The 22,236-nt window shown below is 35.8% G+C and overlaps 2 protein-coding genes across 5 annotated transcripts; one reads left to right on the top strand and one right to left on the bottom strand.

Moving 5' to 3' along the window:
• The first annotated feature begins 135 nt into the window (after nucleotides 1-135).
• On the top strand, nucleotides 136-3,408 carry LOC114713406 (uncharacterized). Its single transcript, XM_028898043.1, has one exon. The coding sequence runs from the start codon at nucleotides 1,765-1,767 to the stop codon at nucleotides 2,995-2,997; it is 1,233 nt and encodes a 410-aa protein (XP_028753876.1). The 5' UTR covers nucleotides 136-1,764; the 3' UTR covers nucleotides 2,998-3,408.
• Nucleotides 3,409-5,723: 2,315 nt separating this feature from the next.
• On the bottom strand, nucleotides 5,724-17,497 carry LOC114713360 (protein argonaute PNH1). Of its 4 annotated transcripts, none has more exons than XM_028897993.1 (24): nucleotides 17,351-17,497; nucleotides 16,300-16,403; nucleotides 11,323-11,706; nucleotides 11,027-11,235; nucleotides 10,708-10,854; nucleotides 10,486-10,619; nucleotides 10,265-10,374; nucleotides 10,073-10,179; nucleotides 9,855-9,993; nucleotides 9,660-9,776; nucleotides 9,458-9,565; nucleotides 9,295-9,366; nucleotides 9,071-9,193; nucleotides 8,809-8,968; nucleotides 8,458-8,579; nucleotides 8,230-8,367; nucleotides 8,005-8,147; nucleotides 7,856-7,918; nucleotides 7,654-7,717; nucleotides 7,256-7,391; nucleotides 6,776-6,849; nucleotides 6,477-6,571; nucleotides 6,353-6,384; nucleotides 5,724-6,139 (listed from the first exon to the last, which is right to left on the bottom strand). In XM_028897993.1, exons 3-24 carry the CDS (start codon nucleotides 11,590-11,592, stop codon nucleotides 5,973-5,975), a joined length of 2,730 nt encoding a protein of 909 aa, XP_028753826.1. In that variant the 5' UTR covers nucleotides 11,593-11,706; nucleotides 16,300-16,403; nucleotides 17,351-17,497; the 3' UTR covers nucleotides 5,724-5,972. The 4 variants fall into 4 exon arrangements, with proteins under 4 accessions (XP_028753826.1, XP_028753824.1, XP_028753827.1 ...); XM_028897991.1 differs by having other exon boundaries at nucleotides 11,323-11,607; XM_028897994.1 differs by lacking the exons at nucleotides 16,300-16,403; nucleotides 17,351-17,497 and adding an exon at nucleotides 13,345-13,618 and having other exon boundaries at nucleotides 11,323-11,607.
• Nucleotides 17,498-22,236: the final 4,739 nt, after the last annotated feature.

Genomic DNA, 22,236 nt, shown 5'->3' with positions numbered 1-22,236 from the left:
TGATGAAATTAAGGGTAAGTCGGGAGATAAGCCATTGTTTTGGACTTTTTGTCACAGAATTCAAGGCAGAGATGTAAAAGTATGTTTGATGGCCTTTTTAGGGATTATATTGACGTATAAGATGCGAATTTTTGGCATCATGTCCAAGGGTATCCTCAAGTTTTACCGGATTCTAGATGATTTTAAAGGCATTTTCCTTCATTGGTCTAATGCATTTGGTATTTTCCCCATAGCCATACCAATAGTCATGGTTTATCGTATGGATATGCCATTCTAATATACTGAAAAGTAGTCCGGAACTAAAGATTTGGCGAGTGCATTGATCAGACAAAAGGAAGTTTTAATGAAGGAGCAGGTTCAAGTGCTCCTCCTGTGCAGTGATATACCATTTTCACATCCTCTTTAGGCCAATGCCACATCTTCCGGTTCTAGAATAGAAACAGATAGCATTCGCGACCCCAAAACTAGTAGCCGTATCTCTTCCTGAGCGAGTCCTGATGCTTTGGCAAGTCATATCTATAGAACTCCGAGAGTATGAAGTTCAATTTACATGTCTGACTGCCCCTTCTTTCCACTAGTCGTATCTTGTGTTCTTAAGCCAATGTCATCCTGCCTTATAGATTATATCGAATCATTCTATACAAATACATTAGATGCATTTTATCTGATTTGCATGTTCTCTGATTGTGATGGGAAGCCATTAAGATTTCTAGTAATTCTGCTAGCACGAAGCTCACATACCAACCAATATATAGTTCACAGAGAGCCCGGTTAATTTTGTCGTGTGCCTCGTTTTCTTTCATAACGTTGCTGAAAATGACGGAGACAGTCGCGTTAAATCTATCAGAACCGATCCTTCTTTTCAGTGTGAAGCATTTTCTATTTAAACCTTGAGAATGTTATGCCTGGGAGTGCTGCCGTTTGAGTAATGCAACACATACACATAAAATCACATTCCGTATTCTTAGGGAAACCTGGGATACATAATTAGCCAAAAAAAATCTGGTGACCACACACAAATTGAATGGATGATATGGATCCTCTAGAGCTTTCTTGTGTCAACTGTTGAAAATAAATTACATAATAAGTAGGGTTTACTAATGAAGTGTGCGGTGCGTCAAGTCTGCCTAAAATTTCATGCCCTGTTCCACCTAACAATATTCAGATCACTAATATATTAAATAGTGAGTGAGTCTTGAAGAAAAAGAAATTGTTTGATTAAGGTTTGTCTCTTGTAAACGCAATGGCAGCCTGACTCCTGCCTAAAGCTAATTGACTAAAAAACACTACTGGGAAGTGGAGGCGTGCTCCTTCCTGCTCGTGCTCTGCTTCCAGTTCCTAATTGCTTAGCTGCACCTACCTCCAAAATCATTCTTGCAATGCATCATTAATTAATTCTTAATCCTTCGTGTTCTCATTCTCACTTACTCTCCACATTTGGCCAACCACAAAGTCCAACGTTATCTTTTTATACTAAAAAATTTTTGCCTTTAAAAACTCCCTTGTGTCTCTACCAATGACACCGCCCCATGACGAGCGATCACCCTTCTTTCCAAAACTTTCCGAGTCACTGTCCTTTCTGCCTAGTTATCAGCTCCTCCTTTTGGGTTGTCTTTTTGCTCCCCCAAATCATAATAATTCAGAACACGCACAAACTCAAACATCCCTTTCAAATTCCCACTATATATGCAACATTTTGAGCCGTCCCTTCTCAGAATTTCTCGCATCAAGTGCCAGTGACAGGGGAATTCTGTGACTCTTTTCATGGAAGATCATCAGAATTCAACGCCGAATGCTATTGGCCTCTGTCTCCTCCCATCTGAGCTTGTGCAAAACATCTTTCTCTCGCTGGTTTTACCCGAAATCATTCGCTTAAAGTTGGTCAGCAAATCGTTTTCCGACATCATCTCCGATCAGAGCTTTGTCCGTGAGTGTAACTCGCGGTCCAGCTCCACAGCGTGGCTCTTCGTCTACAAGAAACGGTGGCTTCGCGACGCGGTCCTCCACGGTTTCACCGACCGCTCCGACCGATGGTTCCGGATCCCGATCGCAGAGCTCCTGAAGCCTATCCATTTCCACTCTGAAGATCTCTACTTCCTGACGGCCTCCGGGAACGTCTTCCTCTTCGCCTCCAACACCGTGAGGGAAGTTATTGCGGTTAATCTAGTCACCATGACCGTTAAGAGAATCCCTCCCAGTCCCTTGGGCCCTCGCGGCACCTCCTCCTGGAGAAGATCAGGCATGAAGCTGGTGACCGGCCCACCCGGGTCGGCCCATTTCAGATTCATATTCGCGGAGTTCGTGGATAACCGCCCGATCCTCTTCGTGTACAACTCCATCACCGACACATGGAAGTCCATCGAAGCAGAAGAAGGCACAGCAAACAGAGGCAACAATTCCGCACGTGGAAACCAGGTAAGCCAGGAAGAAGGAGACGAGCGCATATTCCTGAACGTAGTCAACGGTCGGAGAGACAGCGTGCTGGTGGCCTGCACATCGGAGTGCGAGTATCCAGTGGTGGTCCGGCCAAGATTCGAGAGAAGAGGCGGCGAGGAAGAGAGAGACAGAGAGATGAGAGTAGGTTTCAGCTGGGGGAACGTGATAGACAGGTTACACGTGTACGGTGATGGGTACATGATGATCGTGGAATCAGAAGGAGGGGGAAGAGATGGGAAGAGGAGGATGTTGAAGGGGATAGAGATGTGGGGGGTGAAGGGAAAAACAGGGACTGAGTGGGAATTCATATCAAAAGCACCAAGCGAAGTGATGAAGAAGATAGCTAGGGTTTATGGGGTGATGATGGGTTGCCTGGAGCAGAGGAATGGAGTGATCAGGGCATCTCTGGTAACCAATTGGGAAGGCCTTTGGGACATCATGTGGATCTCATTCCATCCAAACACAGATCACTGGTCAGGGATTCCACTACCTGACTGTAAAATGAAAGGTTGTAACTTGGCCGGAATCAGCTTCTCCTCTGGCCTCACCTTGCCTTACTAATAGGGATATATATGATCCACACTACAAGTTTGTAATTTTTGAGGAAAGCTTCTTGTGAATACCAAGGCCTTGTTATTTGAGAATGGTGATGATGATGTTATGTGCAAGAAATTAGAAGTTTTTTCTTTTCTTTTCTTCTTGGGTGGTTGTAAGAAGGCATGACGTGTGAGGTTTGAGAGTAAAGGTTATTGTTGAATGTCATTTTTGTGACTTAAAGGATTGGGGTTTCCACAACGTGAAGATGTCAGGAAGATATTAGGAGGGGCAAGTCATTGACGGAGGGATCTGTCCCACCCACTCAGTCAAGAGCCTTCTTCCTTCTTTTCTGCCCCCCCTGGCTCCTTTATTCCCCACTTGTTTTCTGATTATTGGTAAATTGGTCAATTGTTGGAGACTTTTTAATGGGAAAAATGACAAGTCATTTGTTTAGTTTGGTTATATATTCTTAAATATTTTTTTTAAAAAATCCATATTACATGTTTTGATATCAAATAACTTCATAATACCCGTGCAAACCATCACACTTGAGTTTTGCTTTAGGATGGGAAGAGAGGTGAGCTAATAGCCTAATAATGAGCAAACCATTCTACTCCTATCAAATTTATTTTTCCATCTAAGAAAAAAAATAGTTATATTAGAATTTATTAATTCAAATTTTAAATATGTTGCAACTTTCACCTTACATATTATACAACTTTGATGTTATTTGTTGTACTTAATTTTTATTAATCTACGTTTTAAGAAAAAAAAATGTATTTGTTCTATAACATTCTCATCTTAAACCAAGGGAACACGACTAGCTTGAATCTTAATATATTAACTTAACCTGATGAAAAATTAATTGAGGAAGCCAAATCATATTTGATCCTTATAATATACTAGTAATATATCCGAATTGGTGTTCCATCAAAGGGTCCACAACCCTGACGTTTTCATCATTTGAGGAGTGGGTATGTATGAGATGTTTACCGAAATTAATTAATTAATTAATTAATTAACCTCACGCCATCATGTTTTAGCCTCAAGCTCCCTTAATTTCTCTGCCTCAATCATTTCCTATATTTTATGCTTCAATTTTCGTCCCAAGTAAACATTATGAAAGCGAAATCACCTCTTCATTTTACTGCTTCGGCCATTTTCAGCCTCCTTTAAAATATTATTTGCAGCTTCAAATACACTTCAATCTTAAATTGGCCGACCGACAAAGGTTGAGTCTGGTAAAAATAAATAGTCTCACAGTATAATAAATCAAAATTTGAATTTCCGTTAAAAAAGATATCCACATGACAATACCTCAAGCATGATTATATGCACTTGTGCCTAGTCCAAAAATAAAAATTCATGCATTGGTCCACTTGCTTAATTTTTCTCCATAAATTAGGGGAGTGTCATACTTTAATTTCAAGCCTAAATCTAAATATTATGCTTTTCATTCAATTTACAGATAAATTATAAAAAATTAATTTGTAGAGAGGTGGGATTTGGAGATTGGTGGGTTTACTTTTACTTAATGCAGAGGCAGTGCTCACATTTTAAAAAGTAGCCAAACTTGTGAACATGGAAGACAATAAACTAATTAGTAATTAAATCCTATGTTGTCATGATTATGATACTAATCACATATTTATTACCGCCACCAATGGTGTTGGGTTTAGTAATTTGTTTATTAATTTAGCAGCAAATATACCGGAAGATGCTTTCGCATCATATACGTGGCAACGAACGATTGATTCTAAGTTATAGCCACGTACCATGTCATTTAATTTTTTTTTTTTTAAAGAAAAAAACTTGCGTTTCTACGTACGTACGTAAACAATCTCATTAATATAATAATCTAATATTTCAACCGCATTATACCAATGATCGTTATCTACTATTATTATATGAGATGACTTATCGGAAAATTCAAGGTTGATGGACAACGGCAATATGATTTCTTTTCTTTTCTTTTCTATTTTTAAAAAAAGGCCGTTGACCTGTAAATTGTATTTATGTCGAATCCAAATGTTGTGAACGCATTGCTCAAAGTACAATCACAAATATATTGTATTACTTTTTTATTAGTAAAAAAATTTAAATAAGTTGAGTTTACAAAGATAATTAAGAGCATGACATACCTTCAGATTTAAAAAACACTCATAATCACCTATTAACTATTTCCTTACGTTGACAGTATAATTTACTCCTCCGGTCCTTAATATAGGACCCATTTAACTAATTGATTAGATTAAGAAAGTTAGGTAAGTTAGTTAATTATAAAAAATATGACACATTTTTTTTAAAACACCATTATCATCTTTCTTATTACCTTTAATTATAAGAAATATGACACATTTTTTCTAAAACACCATTATCATCTTTCTTAATACCTTCTCTCTCTTTTCTACTTGATTATGGTTGAGGGAGTATCCATAGGGATAATTTAGAGAAAATTGATAAATAATATATATATGTCTTATATTTAAGACTAAAACCAACTCAATAATTGGGTCTTATATTAAGGATCGGAGGAGTATTTATTTTTTTGACCTCTACGACTTTGCCAACATTTGTTGGCATTATATAGTGTATTTAATTAACATGATTAGGAGTGCATACTAATCGTTAGTTAGCAGTCAGCACGATGGTATGTATTACTCATCAACATATTAAGCTAAAACTAAATAGTTCGAATACTTCAATTTAATTAAATCCTTAACCTTTAATTTAATTACAGAATATGGAGGCTAATAAGTGAAGGAGCTTTTGTGAACCAAAAGTTGAACTTGGAAAATTTGACGGAAGCATTACACTGAGAGAAACAGAGTCAAGGCAGAGTCAAAATTTTGCATGCAGAAAAAAAAAAGCGTTACAATATGAACAGGCTTGTACATGTACAACTAATTCATTTCACCTCCAATTTCTCTCTCTGGAACTATCCTCTACTGTTTCTCTACTTGAAATCTCTCTTTAATTCGTCTGGCCCTGCCCTGGATTCAACAGTAAAACATAACATTCTTCACCTTCTCTTTCAGAGCTGGCAATGGCCGAACTGAGCCATCATTTGATCTTGCCCCTCGTGCTTTAGCATTCTCATGCACATCAGGTTCCATGTAGAATCGAGCTCTGTAAGCTGCCAGATGAGCATAGTATGCTGGAGGCACTGCACCCATAAACAAGCCACCATTAATATCTCATAGAATTATGCCATTTCCCTCTTCTTAAATATCAACAAATCACTAACATCTTGTGATTGAATTAGCCATCTAAAATGCTTTTGATCATGGGAAAGCTCTTTATACTTGAGACATGCCTTAAACCAGTCAAACGTCAATTTGTTCAAGAGTTTATGCTATTAGATGAAGATAAGTATTACCTACGGAAACAGATCTCGTGCATCTTGCATACCTGCAATTAGAGAGTTAAGCAGGCTGATTATGGCATTATAAGAATGAAGCAGACCAAGTTGATGAGTAAAAAGAAGAAGAATGTTTATTTACGTGTAGCATAAGTTGTTGGTTAAAGATTGAATCTCGTCTGCAGTGAATTTGTTCTCGTCCCAGAGGACATGATAGTGAGCTGGTCTACTCGTGCCCTGCAGTTTTGCCAATCATAACGTCAAGAAGTAACGTATATCTTATCGACATCTTTTGTTCTAAATGGTCTCAACAGAGAGGGGAAAAAAAAAGCAAGGAGAAGAAGAAGAAGAAGATTGAAGTTCATCCGAGAAAATCTCTTGCAATCCAATCTAAAGACACTGTTATGTAGCAACATAGAAGTCACTTAATGATACTCATACCTGTATTCCTGCATGACTGCATAAATAAAAGTCAAATTCTGTAGGATGACAGATCTTAGAATCCACCACGGTCCCTACATTGATCAGGCAGGTAAGTAAAAGCCAGTTAAGCCATAACATGAAAGAACCTTTAAACATTAACAATGTTTTTTTAAGAAAGATAAGCGAGACAATTTCAGGACACCTATTAATGTTTTGATGTGTCAAATAGTATTAAAGAGAGCAGTTGGATGAAGAAAGAAGGAGAAATAGATATTAAGACAGCTTGTAGAAGACTTGAGAAAAAGAAACCCAGGCATGTACCATCCTCATGAGCAAAAGACAAAGGCCAAAACAGTGAACTCCCTTTCCTTGTATGCGCATCGGGTAACTATAACTAACGAACTTTTCCCATTACATTATGAACCACCATATAAGATATCCTAAAATTGGTCACAAGGACACAATCTTGAGCATATCGGCAGAGGCAAAAATGTGTACCAGGTAAGATGTTGCCACTCCTGTCAGTGCTGTTTCTGTCATCATGATTGCTCGAGAAGAGTCTAGTGTGATGCCGCTTTTGAACCACAACAAATGTTACTGGAGGTTGATAACTAGGTTCCAATGATGCACAAGCCTACATATGGTGAGAATTTAACCATTTAGGAATGGTATAGTCAACTTGAATAAGCATCAGGGCAAAACAGTGTAGTTCTTTAGGCTTTTTCTATTATGACTAGGAGAGGGATTTTTTTTAATTAATCAATAATAATGTGACGTTGAGTCATTAAAAATATCCACATGTTATTGTTCTATTGAAGAATAAGATAGTGAACACATAAAAAACTGTAACTATGTTAACTTCTAAGTAACTTTAAGAACTTCAAGTGTAAGAGTACCTTGCGGATCGCATCAAGCTCATACAACAAAACCTGGTAGAATTGTCCTTCGCTTACCCCATCCCTGTAAATAAATTTCTTGACATTACGATTATAAAAATCAAGGATATTCCTAATTATGACTCAAGTCTTTATTTAACAATACCCTTAACAAGAACAAATATTCTTTAAGTTTTAAAAATCAAACAGTTATCATTCCCACCTGTAAAATATGATCCTCAATGGTTTTTGTCCAGTTGCCTTCTGAAATGAGAGTAAGAGCTCTCTGTAGTTGGGCAGCCACAAATTAGTATAATCCTTGAACTTTCACGCTAAATACCAAGAACATGCATAAGAGTTGAACTTAAATACCTGATCATGCCACCATAAACTATGCCACGCTGAGGATCTTTCCAACACTTGAAAAGGTCTTGAATAAGTTCTTCACGATGAGGCTGAGCACACACAAGTCCTGCATATTTTGTTACTTCAGGCCAGTCCTGTGAGGCTACAACCTGAATTACAGTGATTAATAATCAGTATGGCTTGAACATATGCAAGGCCACTCATGATATATACTGGTTTGCAAAAGCTTACAGCAGCAATGGATGGAGAAGAATCTTCTCCAGATTCTGGATGAGTTACATCAGCTCCAAATATTATTGTCGGAATGTCACTAACAAGTGGAATTCTCCAACTCAACGCATCCAAAAGCACTGTGTTTCTTCCTCCCATCTAAAAATGTGATGCATTTATTCAAGAAGATGTAGAATGAACCGAAAGTAAAGAATGAATGGATACATACATCAATTAGTAATAACGTACCTTGACATTGATTTTAAGCGCCACATTTGCCAGGTATTGTCTGTTAACCTTGAAGACGTGTTTTGTGAGGCAGCACTGAGAAATCAACCCTAGATCTGTTTCACAAATCCTTTTGAGATCACCTGAGGAAAAAAAAAAGTAGGTTTCGTTTAATGTAAGCAATAAAATTTAGAGAAATTTCCCCCACAGAAAAAGTGTGACACGATGTGCTTCAACAAGACCAGGGTTCGGCTTCATTTTCCACAGTCAGAGAGGAATAAGGAGAATCTTTGAGGAGCTAGAACCTTCCAAAAATTCCTTAAATTCATCCCTATAACTATGTAGACATGGAGAAGTGACTTGGAACCATACCATACAGAGAGCCGTTGTTGTCAGGAAGAATGGCAATGAGCAATTCCAGCTCTTTCCCCTCAAGTTTGTCCAAAGCAGCAGAGTGTACGTACTTCAAAGCCTTTTTAACCTGATCTGGTCTTGCTGTATATATTGGAATTACTGGCTCCTGACTGAATTCCTAAGTAAGGATCAAACACATTATGCATGGCACAGGTACAAAAGGATCAATAATTGATGTCTGTGGATATAAAAGTACATAAAAGAAAACGAAAATCTTTACCATGCCTGAGATTTGGCACATCTGAACCAACTGTTGGCAAAAACCACGAGCTGTGCTTTCTTGAACGCTACGTGAGAAATTGATACATGCCCAATATCTTACTATGCTTCCATTTATAACTTTCTGTATATAAATCATTGGGATCCTTTTCAGCTCGGAACAAGGGAATTTAAGGGGGGAAAAACAGAGAGAGAGAATTATAACATGTTAATGTCTGAGGTTACCTTGTTCATCATATTCCACTGACCAACTTGTGGCAAGTACTCTTTCTCTCTTCCTGTATCGTGATATTTCAACTATAGGCAACAGATAATTGCAAAATCTTAATCAGATATTTGACAGAAGATTGCCAACTAGAGGTGACTGGTTATGACAATGAGCAATTACCCAGGGAGCAGGCAGAACCCGAGCTTCAACAGAAGCAAGCTTGTCGTCTATGCTGATACCAAACTCTTTCGCATAGGGGTTATTCTCATAATCATTTTGTTCAACCGTCTGTAAGTACATTGAAAACGTTCTATATTAACCAAATAAACTTCATTTTTTCCCTATTTCTAGGAGTTGAAATCTATTGATGAATGTTGAGGACCTGCAGAATGTCTAGCTCTTGTTCACGGGGTCTTTGGCATGAAACTTTAAGCAGAGAAGTTATCTGCTTCTCGTTTAGCCCTTTTGTATATCTCTGGCCCCCAACAATCTTGCATGCCTGGCAAAAATTCGGATGACTTGTCTGTGGAAAATCTTACAGAGAAAAACGAATTCAAATAATAGCCTAGCAGCTTACCTCCATTGGCAAATAATTCACCTTCTTTTCGTTCCCTACTTGCAGGCATGGTAGATGAGAATACTTAATTCTATAGCCATACATCTCCCGGAAGTAATCAACTACTGATTTCATGTTCATTTGCTCATCAAGAGGGAATCTGTTCGGAGCAAAGAAACAATAATTCGTATCTTTTAAATAAAAGTCCAACTTGCAATGCAAAATATAGAAATGCTTACATAAGCTCTCTTGTAGGCTGTGATGTCAGTCCTGAAATCCTGTACTTCCTTCGAACATTTCCTCTATGAGTAACTTCAACTTTCACACCTCTTAAGGCTTTTTTAATCTGCTTGACCACATGTAGAAGATTTTTTGGTTAAATATTACCCAAATCTTGGGAAATGATTTCTGAATTTGTATCAACAGCACACCTTGACACGATCTGCATCTGACAATGGTTTTGAATGCACATCTTTACCCAGAATTTGAGCAACGAAATCAATGACAGGGAGTGGTTCAATAAACGCCATAGATGACATGTCTGAATGTAGTGTCAAAGGTGAACAAAATCAGCTTGTTACCATTGGCAACATAGTGTAAGTTTTTAGTCTTAGCACAAGGAAAAATCTGTAATATATAGTGAAATTCTCACCAATGTTAAGCGACAATCCCATCTGAGTAGGCCTTATACTCTGGTAAAAGCCACGCCATGATTCCAAACCACCACCTAGCTGCTGTGGTTTTTTTATATCAGCAGAATAGAGAGACCTTCCAACTGATACGTAACTATACATCACATGCAGATTAAGTTACAACAAATGACGAAGATAATTAATGCTTGAAATTTTGGGGGGGGGGGGATCAGAAAATGCACCTTTGAGCCGCAAGCTCCCTTAATACAATATCAATGATGTTAAGTGCTTCTTGTGGGGTGTTCACTTGTTTTCCACTAAGAAGATCCCGTAGTTGATGCATGCTAACACGAGTTACGAACTTGATTTTCACTCTAAACTCTCGTTCCCTAACCAGTTGCAAAATCAGAAAATTCAGTGGGGCGGATAAGGGATATATTATATATTTTGATTTTGAATGGCAAATAGATTAATCTGCAGGTAACACGACAACAAATAAATGGCAGCAATTAAGAAAAAAATTACTTTGAGAATAACATAGTAATTTATATGGTTAATTACCAGGTATTGCCTGTACCCTCATCTTCTTCGGTCAATGTTATGGTGAATTCTTTGTGTATAAAAGGAAGCAAACCAGCAGTGTAAAGATTCTTTCCTCCATCATAAACGGGGAGCCTCATCCCCAAGTCTGTATTTCTATGAAGCCTCACCAACTCAGCAATGATAGCTTTGCTTATTTTACGAGAAGTAACTTCAGGCGCTATCTTAACCTTCACAAAACAAGAAAGATAATTATGTATAAGCCAGGTATTTTCTCAAGTTTGCATTGAATCACTTCTTCTGTAGACCCAACTTACACTGTAATGGCTCAAGTCAGATGCTGATATATCTGCGAGAAAGTGGTTAGCTTTGACCACACACTTTGTCCCAAGCTGGCCATAGCCAGGCCTATGGGTGAACTCAAGGCTATTGCAAGAAGCAGCATAAGGATTCAGTTCTAAATCAACCCCTTCTTCTTTTAATATCTCTGGTTTCCAATGGCTTCTTCTCCTACCTCTTCTTCTACGATCCGTGTGTTTCTGCATAGGCTTTCTTGATTTAACTTGTTCTTCTTCTGGGTCCTTCATTTTCACAGAGTAGTTCTGCAGAAAAAGAGACTTTTCACATGGTGGTTTCGGGTAGCTAGCTTACCAGAGAGAGATTGACAAATAAGAGCCACGTTTTCACTGGAACCCATTAAGCTGATGAAGTTGGGCAATAAAGAAAGAGAAAGCATAGAGAAAGTACAGAGAATAGGGAAAGACAGGAAGCATTGTAACGACTGCTATAGCTGAAAAGGAGCGTAAAAGGAGAAAAGAGAAGATGGCACGACATAAAATCTTCACAGCGTTTTTCTCCTCTCCTAGGCGCTGTATATTCTCTGAAAAGTGAGGGAGGGTGAAAATAACTTTAGTGACGTGCTTATCTACATGCAAAACTAAACCACAGAAATGGCCTAGTAAATTCTAATGGTCCCAATTCCTGTCCTTTAAAGTTAAACTCCCTATGTGACACAAAGGAGAACCAAACTACTATTCATTAACAGCTGACGTTCATATTGCTTTCTTGTCCTCAACACAACTTTCCTCCCTATTTTTCTCTGGTTCCATTGGTTCACAAAACACAGTGCTGCTTCATGCTTGTAGAATCTTGAGCTAATTTTGGAAGCAGGTCAATAAGTTAATTAATCTTCTTCTTCTCCCATTCATCTCCAACAAGCTCAACTCAAGCAAGCGGCTTGACACCAAAAAGAAACTCTCCATCCTTCATGGACTTACAAGCTAAAATAAATGGAACTTATCACATCTGTACGTATATAATATTGAAACTCTTATAAGCTGTACTGCCATTTATACTATTACTCATTTCCTAGACTTTATGCAATCCACATAATCCACCCTAGTTATAATTAAAAGGAAGTTAAAGTCAACGTGCTTGAATACATAGTAGTATATAAGAGATTGATTTGAGAGTGTGGTCGCACTCCTTACCCAAATCCCAGAGATGTAGGGTGTGAGTGATACAGTTGGGGGGGGGGGGTCACAGTTAGGACCCGAAGGTGCAGATTTGGGTCCATTGAAAGGAGTTATTGAGCTGGATGGGGTGGTCCCAAGTGGGAATTACCCTATAGTAGTCCAAGTTAATGGGCAGGGTAGCTAGAGTAAATGAAACAGATAAAGATAAAAAGGGCTTTATTTTTTTCAGCGAGCACAAAGGAGCTTTAACTGCTTTCCCAGTTGAACTAAAGTGACAGAACGAGAAGTAAAAGCAAGTATAATACTACGACAACACACGGGTTCAACAGGGAGAGGCACGAGGCATTAAAAAAAAAAAAAATCGATCATCAGGAAATCAGAAAGCTGGTTATGTTCATGACACCAGCAAAATGAAGCCCCGAGTCAAAACAAAATTTGAAGCTTGTCTTCTTTGTATGCCACTGTTCACGCATCAACTTACCATAATGCCTGCCATTGTCAGCTGCACCTGTACGTGCGCACCTATATGGCTAATAAAATCTCCAAACTTGGCCAACAATTACAGAAAAATAATATATATTTATATATATCTACAGACAAACACAAACATACAGATAGATACACGGACGCCCCACTTGGCAGCAGGAAGAAAACTGAACTTGCCAAGAAATGGTTAAAGTGATGGCAACAACACTCACCACCCATGGGATCGTTAGTTCATCACAAGACATAAAGAACAATCACATGCCGTGTCCCTTTCGGGGCTTTACTCAGTGTCAATGGATCGTTCTCATGACACATGTAAATTTGAGAAGCATGTTCACTAAAAAAGAAGGAAAAAAGAGAAGTTATCTTTACTCAAACGTTTTTCCTTCCAAAACCCAAAGGAAAAGTCTCGTTCTTTGATATTTGGAACCAAAAATGGAGTCATAAACTTTGAGAAGTTAATTAGATAGGCCATTGTCGTGAATTTGCTCCACCTGAATGGTAAAAGAGGAAAGTGAAAAAGACATTCATTAATGAATTTTTGCCACCATGGCTGTGAATGAATGAATGCTGCAACTTTGGTTAATGTGACAGTGCATAAATGTGTTGGGAAGTAGTAGCTAGCTGTAAAAATTTGCTTTTCGTGAGAAATCTGGTGGAAGACACTTTTTTTTTTCCACCCCTTGTTTCTGAGATAGTTGGGTATGTTTCTGGTGGTCGTAATCACATAGGGAAGCTATATAGCGCCTGCTATAGATTTGATAATCGGAATCGGAAGGAAAACAAAAAGGAGAAAGGGACTATCCTGTGATTGTGAAACATATATCAGTTTAAGAATTAAATGGTTCAAAAGAAGGAAAAAAGAAATCGGGTCAAATTGTCACTGTCTAGTGATGATCCGAATATTAGATTGTCTGTATTACCCGTTTCAGCTCTATCCCTCTCTCTCTTCCCCCCTCCTAAGCCTACCCTACCAAGATTCATCACCATCACCCTAAGATTCGTTAAAAAACCACAACCCTATAATGAAATACTACGGAAGATCATCTCTCCATTTAAAATAGGATTTTTATTTTTGTAAAAAAAGTTATTAATGAATAATTATAAGATTAACGTTAGATTAATTTAGACATTAAAAATATGTGGTCCATCAAGATGAAAAGCGTCCATCCCAGACAAAGAAAGGGGGAAAAAATTGAGTTAATAGTCCTTAAAATTTAATTTTGTTTTGATGAGTTTTTGGAATTCTAGTCTCTTCTTTTACGGACCAAAAAATATTATTTCGAAGATAAAATGTCTTAACATAATCAAAATCAAATCAAATTTTGAGTATTAAAAATGATATTAGTCTGAAAAAATTTTGAAAACAATAAAACATAATATTAATGATATTATGACTGTTCAAAAATATAAATTTATTCAAAGGCAAAATAACTTTTTCATGTATTTAAAAATTTGTATTTATCTAATGACAAAAATGAAATATTCAAGATTTTGAAAATAAGGAGTGCGGTTGGGCCAACAAAAGCTCCAAATTAAATGACACACAGAATGACTGAAGCGATGGCAGTAGGGAGTGGGGGCTCCCACGAATTTTGCAGCGCACACCCCTCCCAATCACAATATACCATCATGACCAGAATTTAATTCTTTAAAAAAATCAATTTTTTTTGGTACAGTAAGAATATTTAATTAATTTCTTAATCTAATCATTTCCGACGTTAAAATCATATGGCATATGTATCAGACATATTGCTTAATTAAGGATTCAAAAAAATGATTCCCCGTTCATTTACAGATTGCCTTAAAAAGGCAAAAAGCAAAATTAAAATATATATAATTTTTCCTAAATTTTTTATATACAAATACTTTTTCATAATTTCATCAAACGAGAAACATGTACAATGTACGACACAAATTCGTAAACCTAGAGACAAATGCCTGGCCGGCTGGACCACATACATCAAAAACCAAACAAATCTACAATCCCAAACTTAAATTGAGACCATACAGAAGGTTAAAGTGGATCTAGTATTTTAAAATATTTTAGTTTTTTTTTAGGTCATCCAGTATTTCAAAATATTTTATGGTACCGAAGTATTTTTAAGCCACATCTAGCACCTGAAATATTTGGTTTGTCTCAGTGATGAATACATCAAAAAATATATTTGAGTATTAAACGTACTTAAAAAAAATATTTTAAAATGTTCTGTGCACCAAAAACACTTTAAGGTGCTAAAAGCACTTAAAAAAATATTTTAAAGTATTAGACACATTATAAAATATTTTAAGGTATTGAATGCATCTAAAAAAAATATTTTGAAATGCTGCATCTAACCCTATATATAATTATAAAAGAAACGAGAAATTAACTATATGACTTTTTTCTTTCTTTCCTATGACTAACAAAATAAAACTTTGACAATAAGGGGCCAAGGGGGAGGGGAGAAACTGATAGGCTATATAATTTGATTTGAATATATAATACTACCTCCAGTCCTAACTACTCAGTACCAATGGGTTAAATGCTACAAGACTCAACGTGCATGCTTGAATCTTACACATAGAAAAATCAAATTATATTAAAAAAATAACTAATCAGTAATCCAAGTTAACTAACAATATAAAGTTGTGTTGGATAACATATAGTTTATCATTAAAAATAATGCTTAATTTCTTTGACCAAAAAACTAGTTGTCATTTGAAAAATAACATAAAAATACTCAAAATATAATAAATCATATTCTTTCTTTTTTTAAAAGGAGGAAAAGTGTTTATGAATTAATGAAATATTTAATATATCACATGAAGGAATGGATATAAAGAAGCTAGCTTAAAAGAGTAGTACATATAGAACTAGTTGGGGGAAGTGTAGAGTTAAATGAGCAGGGATATAGGTGCCAACTTAGAAAGGAAATTAAAGCAAGGTTTGAAAGCCGAAAACTTGACAAGATTTTTTTTCCCCCTTTTAGTGTAATTAAGCATATATATGTGGAAGCGGATGTGGATGTGGGGGACTTCAAAACAAAACCATAAAAAAAGAAAGAAAAAAGGCGAAGACCAAACCAAAAGAAAGAAAGCTGAGTTTGCCACACATTGCAATGATGACAGTTTGAGAGAGACAGGGTGGCTGCTTGCTGCAAACTCTCACGCCTCCTCCTGCTCCTGCCATCCCCATTCAATGACACACACACACACACATAACTTCACATTTTCCCACCAGAACGTAGGGGCCAGCCGAACACTTTCCCACAAGTCCACAGCCAAAAAGAAAAAAACCAAAGATTGAGCAGTATCAGTAATGTGATATATACGAGAGACCTGGAAGCAAACCTTGTGCTTTACGCTATGTGTTTGTGTTGTTCTAATCGGGTTATGAGCCAATTCAACCTCCTCCTTCTTCTTCTTTCTGCTGATCTCTCTCTCTCTCTCTCTCTCTCTCTGCAGAAAAGAGTAGGCACAGTATTCATTAAAGAAGCAGACTTTAATGGATGACATGAAAGACACGAGCATTACTCTCTGCAGCCTCCATTTTACATTTATTATCTGTTATACATCAGTGGATACGCGCGTGTGTGTGTGTGTGTAAGCTCTCGCTCCAGATCTATTCAACTCTAGAGGGTGGCCACATGCATGCCCTATCATAGCTCTACAGCTTTTTCTCAAGCACAAACTGCTAACTGCCCCAATTAAAACCCACATATCAAAATCAAAAGTAAATATATAAGAAGATCATGACAGATATGAACTAGTAATCCTATATTGTTGACAGACACTTGTTACGTATCTATATGAGGCTAAAACTAGAGTAAAGATACACAGAAACGAGTTACCTCTCAGGAATTGGATTCGAATGAGGAATTAAAACAAACTGTTTCTGATCTCAACCTCTGCCTAGATATATATGGAATGTTCTCTCACTCTAACGAATATACTAACTCTAACTGGAGGAAACATGGATTTCGGTTGGGATTACTGGGAATATGCCTCCCATTTTGTTGTGTTTTTATTTCTTTTGAGAGTGATTGATAGGGCTGTGAATGAAATGAGAGGAGGGGAAAACGCAGTTACGGAAATAGTGTTTTTTATCTTCCACTACTGCCTTTGAGATAATTAAAGGAGCTTTAAACGAGAAGCGGAAAGGCTTTTGAAGCATGAAAGGTAAGTGGTGGTGGTGAGCGTGCCCTCGTTTGAATATTAAAAGGGAAGAAAACTCAAAGACACCTTTCTTATCTTTTTGGAACCAGAAAACACAAACATATATATGAAAAGGAAAAAAATGTGGCCATCAGAAAGGAGGATTTGGATGCATAGAGTGAATAAATATATATTAGGATATATATATACATTGAAGAGGAGTATGCAAAGGTGTGAGATTCCATACAAAAGAGAGAAGTGGTGTCTGCAGCTGAAGGCTGGCCTGTCCTCTCTCTCTCTGCTGCAACAAAGCTTTAAGTTCAGTGCATTTTACTTGCTCTGTGCTCTTTTCGACGGGATAATAAACAAGTGATTGTTGGAGAAAATAATTGAAGGGTGGGTGTGGGGGGGAGGAAAAGAGAGGGGGTGTCAGTTTCTGCGACGGCTAGTTGGCCGGAGTTTCAGATTCCGGTGAGTGATTGTGACGGAAAGAAAGCAAGAGACGAGGATAGAGGGAGATGGGAAGTGGGTGGGTACTACTTTTATAAAGGAAGAAACCAAGAGGGAGCACATGCCCTTGCAAGATTACGTCCATGATTTCTTTCTTTTCTTTTCAGTATTAAAAGATGTCACCTTTCTTTCTTTTCTTTTTTTTTCGCCTTTTTAACTATGAAAATTTTCAATGTAAGCTTTTCGTATTCATAAAAATAAATGTAAATGATGAATTGAAAAACATTATTAAAAATTAGCATAATTGAAACAAATATGGAACAGGACTTTGTATCTTATACAAGTAAACATGCCCCATTTACATGTAAAATTATAGTTATATGCAAAGAGTTATAATCAAATATCTCAATTTTAATACCAAGGAGCTCCGTATAGTCTTTTTTGGTGTGGCCTCCCAGGAAAATTCTTACATAATCAATAAATTAACAGTGCTTTCATTTTGAATTAGACTCTCGTAGTAGGTGACAGTTTACAAGAAAGTTTTTTTTTTTCGAGTTATTTTTTACTTAGCACAATGTTACAGAATTTTTTTCTCAAAGCATCCAATGTCTTCAATCTGATGGAAGATAGTAGGGTCATAAAAGAAGGAAAAATTTTATCATCGACAATTGAATTATTAAATTTTCATAGTTCAGATTCAAAAACTATAGTAGAAAGTACAAGCCAATTCTAATTGCAGTTATATATACTTTCTTTCTTTCTTTTTTAACTTGGAATGTCAAAACTAATTTTTATCGGTTAGAAATTGTAAGATTAAAGTCTTTCTAATAATTATGCTTATCAAGATTTAAACTTATATGCTTCTCTTTACGAAGTATGACCACTTGTCATCTCAACCAATAACTTGTTAGTTAAGGTTATATATACTTTTTATCAACTGATTAGTGATTGCAACCTTTCACTCTGTTTTTTTTTAATAACAGTTAATTTAAGGTAGTATACATGGAGTACTCTAAAAGGTAATAAAGTAAGGTAAAAAAAAATATTACTTCCAATCCTAATTATAAGATCTTATTTATAGAAACGATGTTTATAATTAGAATCAGAGGTAGTACTCAATAAAGTTATTGAGTAAGATATGTTTCAGTTAACAATCCATCTAAAAATTTAATTGTTGATAGAGTATAGTAATATTGTGTGGTTTTTGTAATCAACCTCATCTAATGAGACAATATTTTGTCGTTACTGAGCAGTGAATTTGAAAGCACATAATTATATCAGCACTGAGTGTGAATTCAATATCTTATTTGTGCGTATTAGAATCCCTGGAATCCAATATATAAAATGAGACGTGGCCCGTGATGAAAAATAATTAGTCGATAACAATAAAAATAACTCAAAATAAAATGAGAGCAAGAGAAACAAATGTGCTCAAGTCAAGTGGGGAAATGATTGGATTGAAGAATGTTACACACAAAACACCAGGCTGCCCCGCCAAAACAAATGATTGAAATAAAGACCAAGTGTGTGTGTCTATATATTCAATCAATACATATTTGTAAGGCCAGAAAGGTGAAAAATGATTATTGGCTTTGGCCTCACATCAGCAGACAAAGATTCAGATTATCACTTCGAAAGCAGTAAATATATTGAAATTTTTTCCTTTTTAAAAAACCAAAGGATCCACATTATTAAGTACACTTTATAGGATTATTAGTGGGGATGTCATGTATTAATATATTTCTTAATAATATAATATCGTCCCAAGGTTTGAATTCTAATCTGTCCTCTTGACTGGATATCAAAAAAAGGGGCCAGGTCTACTTATTAGGAAGCGGGTAAAAACCATTTACTCGTGATTTTATGTGCTTTTAAGACTATTCTTTGTTTCTTTGTTTGTTTTTGTTTTTTTTGAATCGGATGTTCAAACTTTAGATCCTGTAAAATCATGAGAAAATCACTACTTTAAGTTTTGATCTCATAATTTTCCTTGTTCACCGACATTCTTTTTGCCATAAATCCAAACACCAGGTTGGCTATAATCATTACCTAAGAGATTCATTGGTTATTTTTTCGATGGATATTCCTGTGTTTGGAATATTCATCCTCAAAAGAACTGTTAATTATAGTTGCATTATTACCCCCTATTGTATCTCGATTGATTATTTTTCAGTACTATTTACTTTCTTTTAATAAATAACAAATAGTTAATTAATTTTCTAGCATAAAAAGCTTAGGTTAATTTAGTTAAAAGATTTTACCTACTTAGGTAGAAAAACAGTGCTTTAAATAAAAGCAATGTATCAGGAGCACCACAAGCTATTTGTGTATAAAATTGAAATAGCAATTTTGTTATCCTAATTACTATTACTTAGTTTAATTCGATTTTTTTTTAATTTTCTAATTATCATTTTTTTTGTAAATGGAGTAATTGTAATGAAAGAAAATTTTGATTGAATCCCCACTCTGAATATCAGCCTACCAACAACACAATGTGACGTTTTAAAGGCACAGAAAAAGAATCAGAAAATTTAATTTTTCATTATAATTTTGATTTAATACGACCCAATCTCCTAAAATTTCAACCATTTAAATCTTTAGATAACATTCATGAGATATATAGTTTGATTTTCTGAAATATAAGGAGTAATAGTATTTTGAGTGGTTAGAGAGTGGCATTAATTGTCCAAAATTTGCAAATTGAGCTGTGAATAAATCAAAATTATAAAAAAAAAATTTATCAAGTCAAAAATGTAATGATTGAATTACAACTACATGAACCAAAAAAGATTAATTTGGCCAATATAAAAGAAGAAAAAGACAGAAACATGAAGGGAGGGGGGGGGGGTTGTACTTTGTAATAGAACTATAGAAGCAGACAAATATTCCCCTCGAGTCTCTCTAAGCACCTTTTCTTTTCTTTTCACGTAGCTTCTTGTCCTCACATATCCCCTCGCCCCTCCGTGTGCCTTCGCACCTGCAAATGAACCAAAATAACAAGTCCCATCAAGCTCAAAAGCATATATAATGGTTCTTCAACATGATGATGACATGTGCTTTTATATACATATATATATATATATATATATAATCATAGAGTTCTTGAACATACATAAAAGCCAGCTGGCTGCTTTCTCCACCTTAACTGTTTCCTGTTGATATATATATATATATATCTATTCACACTAACAAAAAAGAACTAGGGTTGAAACAAAGCAAGCGTACGTGGTTGTGGGACATATATATGAAGCAGGCGGACTAAGCCAAAACAGTGAGCAAAAGGAATGTGTATATATATATATATATATATAATTGGCCTTGGAATAGTTTGCACAGACTGCTACGTACTTGAGCAAGGAGCTTATATTAACACTGGAGGATAGAGATCAGAGCAGAGAAGGCAATAACATGACAGAGACCAATGTACAAAGGCAAGGGTGGCCATTCGTTAATTAAGATTCCTTTTTCTTCCTATGTGGTACTCGTCAATACAACCAAAAACCTCACTTGTTGCTTAGTTATTCGTATCCTACTACTACTATGTTTCTGTGTAATGACCGGATTCGCATCTTCTATGTACTGTCAAAAAACTGAAAACAGTATCGTCTGATTGTTGGCAAGCTCCATCAAAAGGTTAGCTAGGAATGTGACGGGTATGACTCTATTTGTGAAGAACAAGCATGATTATGCTAATCCCAGGTCATCAGCTTCCCATGCATTGACGCTATTATTGTAAAGCTGAGTTGATTAGGATTTGATTATGCGTGATGAGAGAATGGGCCTTGCTTTTATTGATAAACTGATGAACGCTAAATTTAAACTATTCAAATTAAAAGTAAATTGTCCAGATCAAATTTAATATTATTTTTATATGCATAATAACTTTTTTATTTTGATTGATTGAAAATAAAAAATAAAAAATATCTTTTAAATATCACTTTATTTTTAAAAAAATATTTATTTAAAGAATTGCAAAATAAGTGCTCATCGGAACAATGAATCCTGATGAAATGAAATGGGCTGACTTCTTATTGGACCACAATATTGGGCTGGATCCACCGTCGTCCCTCTACACTTCGCGGAGTGTCACAAAGGCCCGCTAGCTTTTATTTTAGGGAGAATGACAACAAGGTCCTAAGTAAAAAAAACAATTAAAAAAAATTATAGAAGTTGTCATTTTCCTTCCACTATAGGACTTGTCATTATAGATTATTGAGATTGTTATTAGGACCTTTTGATAATTATTTCTCTTTTGTGAGACTTGATTGTAATTCTCTTTTTATTTTATTTGATCTTTCTGGCTACATCTACGTACCCAAAAAATAGAAAAGGAAATGCACTACTCTTCCATATCTAATTAACTAATTTGAACATATTAAAGATATTAATTAAATTAGTTATTAGTTAATATGATATACTCCTCTAGTCTTTAATATAAAATCCATTTAACTAATTTGATTAGATTAAGAAAATTAGGTAAATTAGTTAATTATAAAAAATATGACATATTTTTACTAAAATGCCATAATCATATTTCTTAATACCCCATCTTCCTCCTCTACTTGATTATGTTTAAGGGAGTATCCATAGGGATAATTTAGAGAAAATTGATAAATATGTCTTATATTTAAGACCAAAACTAACTCAATAATTGAATCCTATATTAAGGACCAGATTAATGTA

This window comes from Neltuma alba, unplaced genomic scaffold (assembly GCF_004799145.2).
Source record: "Neltuma alba isolate B1F8T4 unplaced genomic scaffold, ASM479914v2 tig00011424_pilon, whole genome shotgun sequence".
Taxonomy (NCBI): domain Eukaryota; kingdom Viridiplantae; phylum Streptophyta; class Magnoliopsida; order Fabales; family Fabaceae; genus Neltuma; species Neltuma alba.
The sequence above is the reverse complement of the archived record's forward strand: the minus strand, read 5'-3'. Positions and strand labels throughout refer to the sequence as shown.

What these genes read in the sequence shown, in the direction of transcription:
- LOC114713406 (XM_028898043.1), top strand. Translation starts at nt 1,765, where the DNA reads ATGGAAGATCATCAGAATTCAACGCCGAATGCTATTGGCCTCTGTCTC.
- LOC114713360 (XM_028897990.1), bottom strand. Translation starts at nt 11,839, where the DNA reads ATGTCGTGCCATCTTCTCTTTTCTCCTTTTACGCTCCTTTTCAGCTAT. An exon ending in GGGTTCTGCCTGCTCCCTGG is followed by an intron (nt 9,367 to 9,457) that starts GTAATTGCTCAT and finishes TGTTGCCTATAG; the next exon opens with TTGAAATATCACGATACAGG. An exon ending in GTTTATGGTGGCATGATCAG is followed by an intron (nt 7,919 to 8,004) that starts GTATTTAAGTTC and finishes GCCCAACTACAG; the next exon opens with AGAGCTCTTACTCTCATTTC.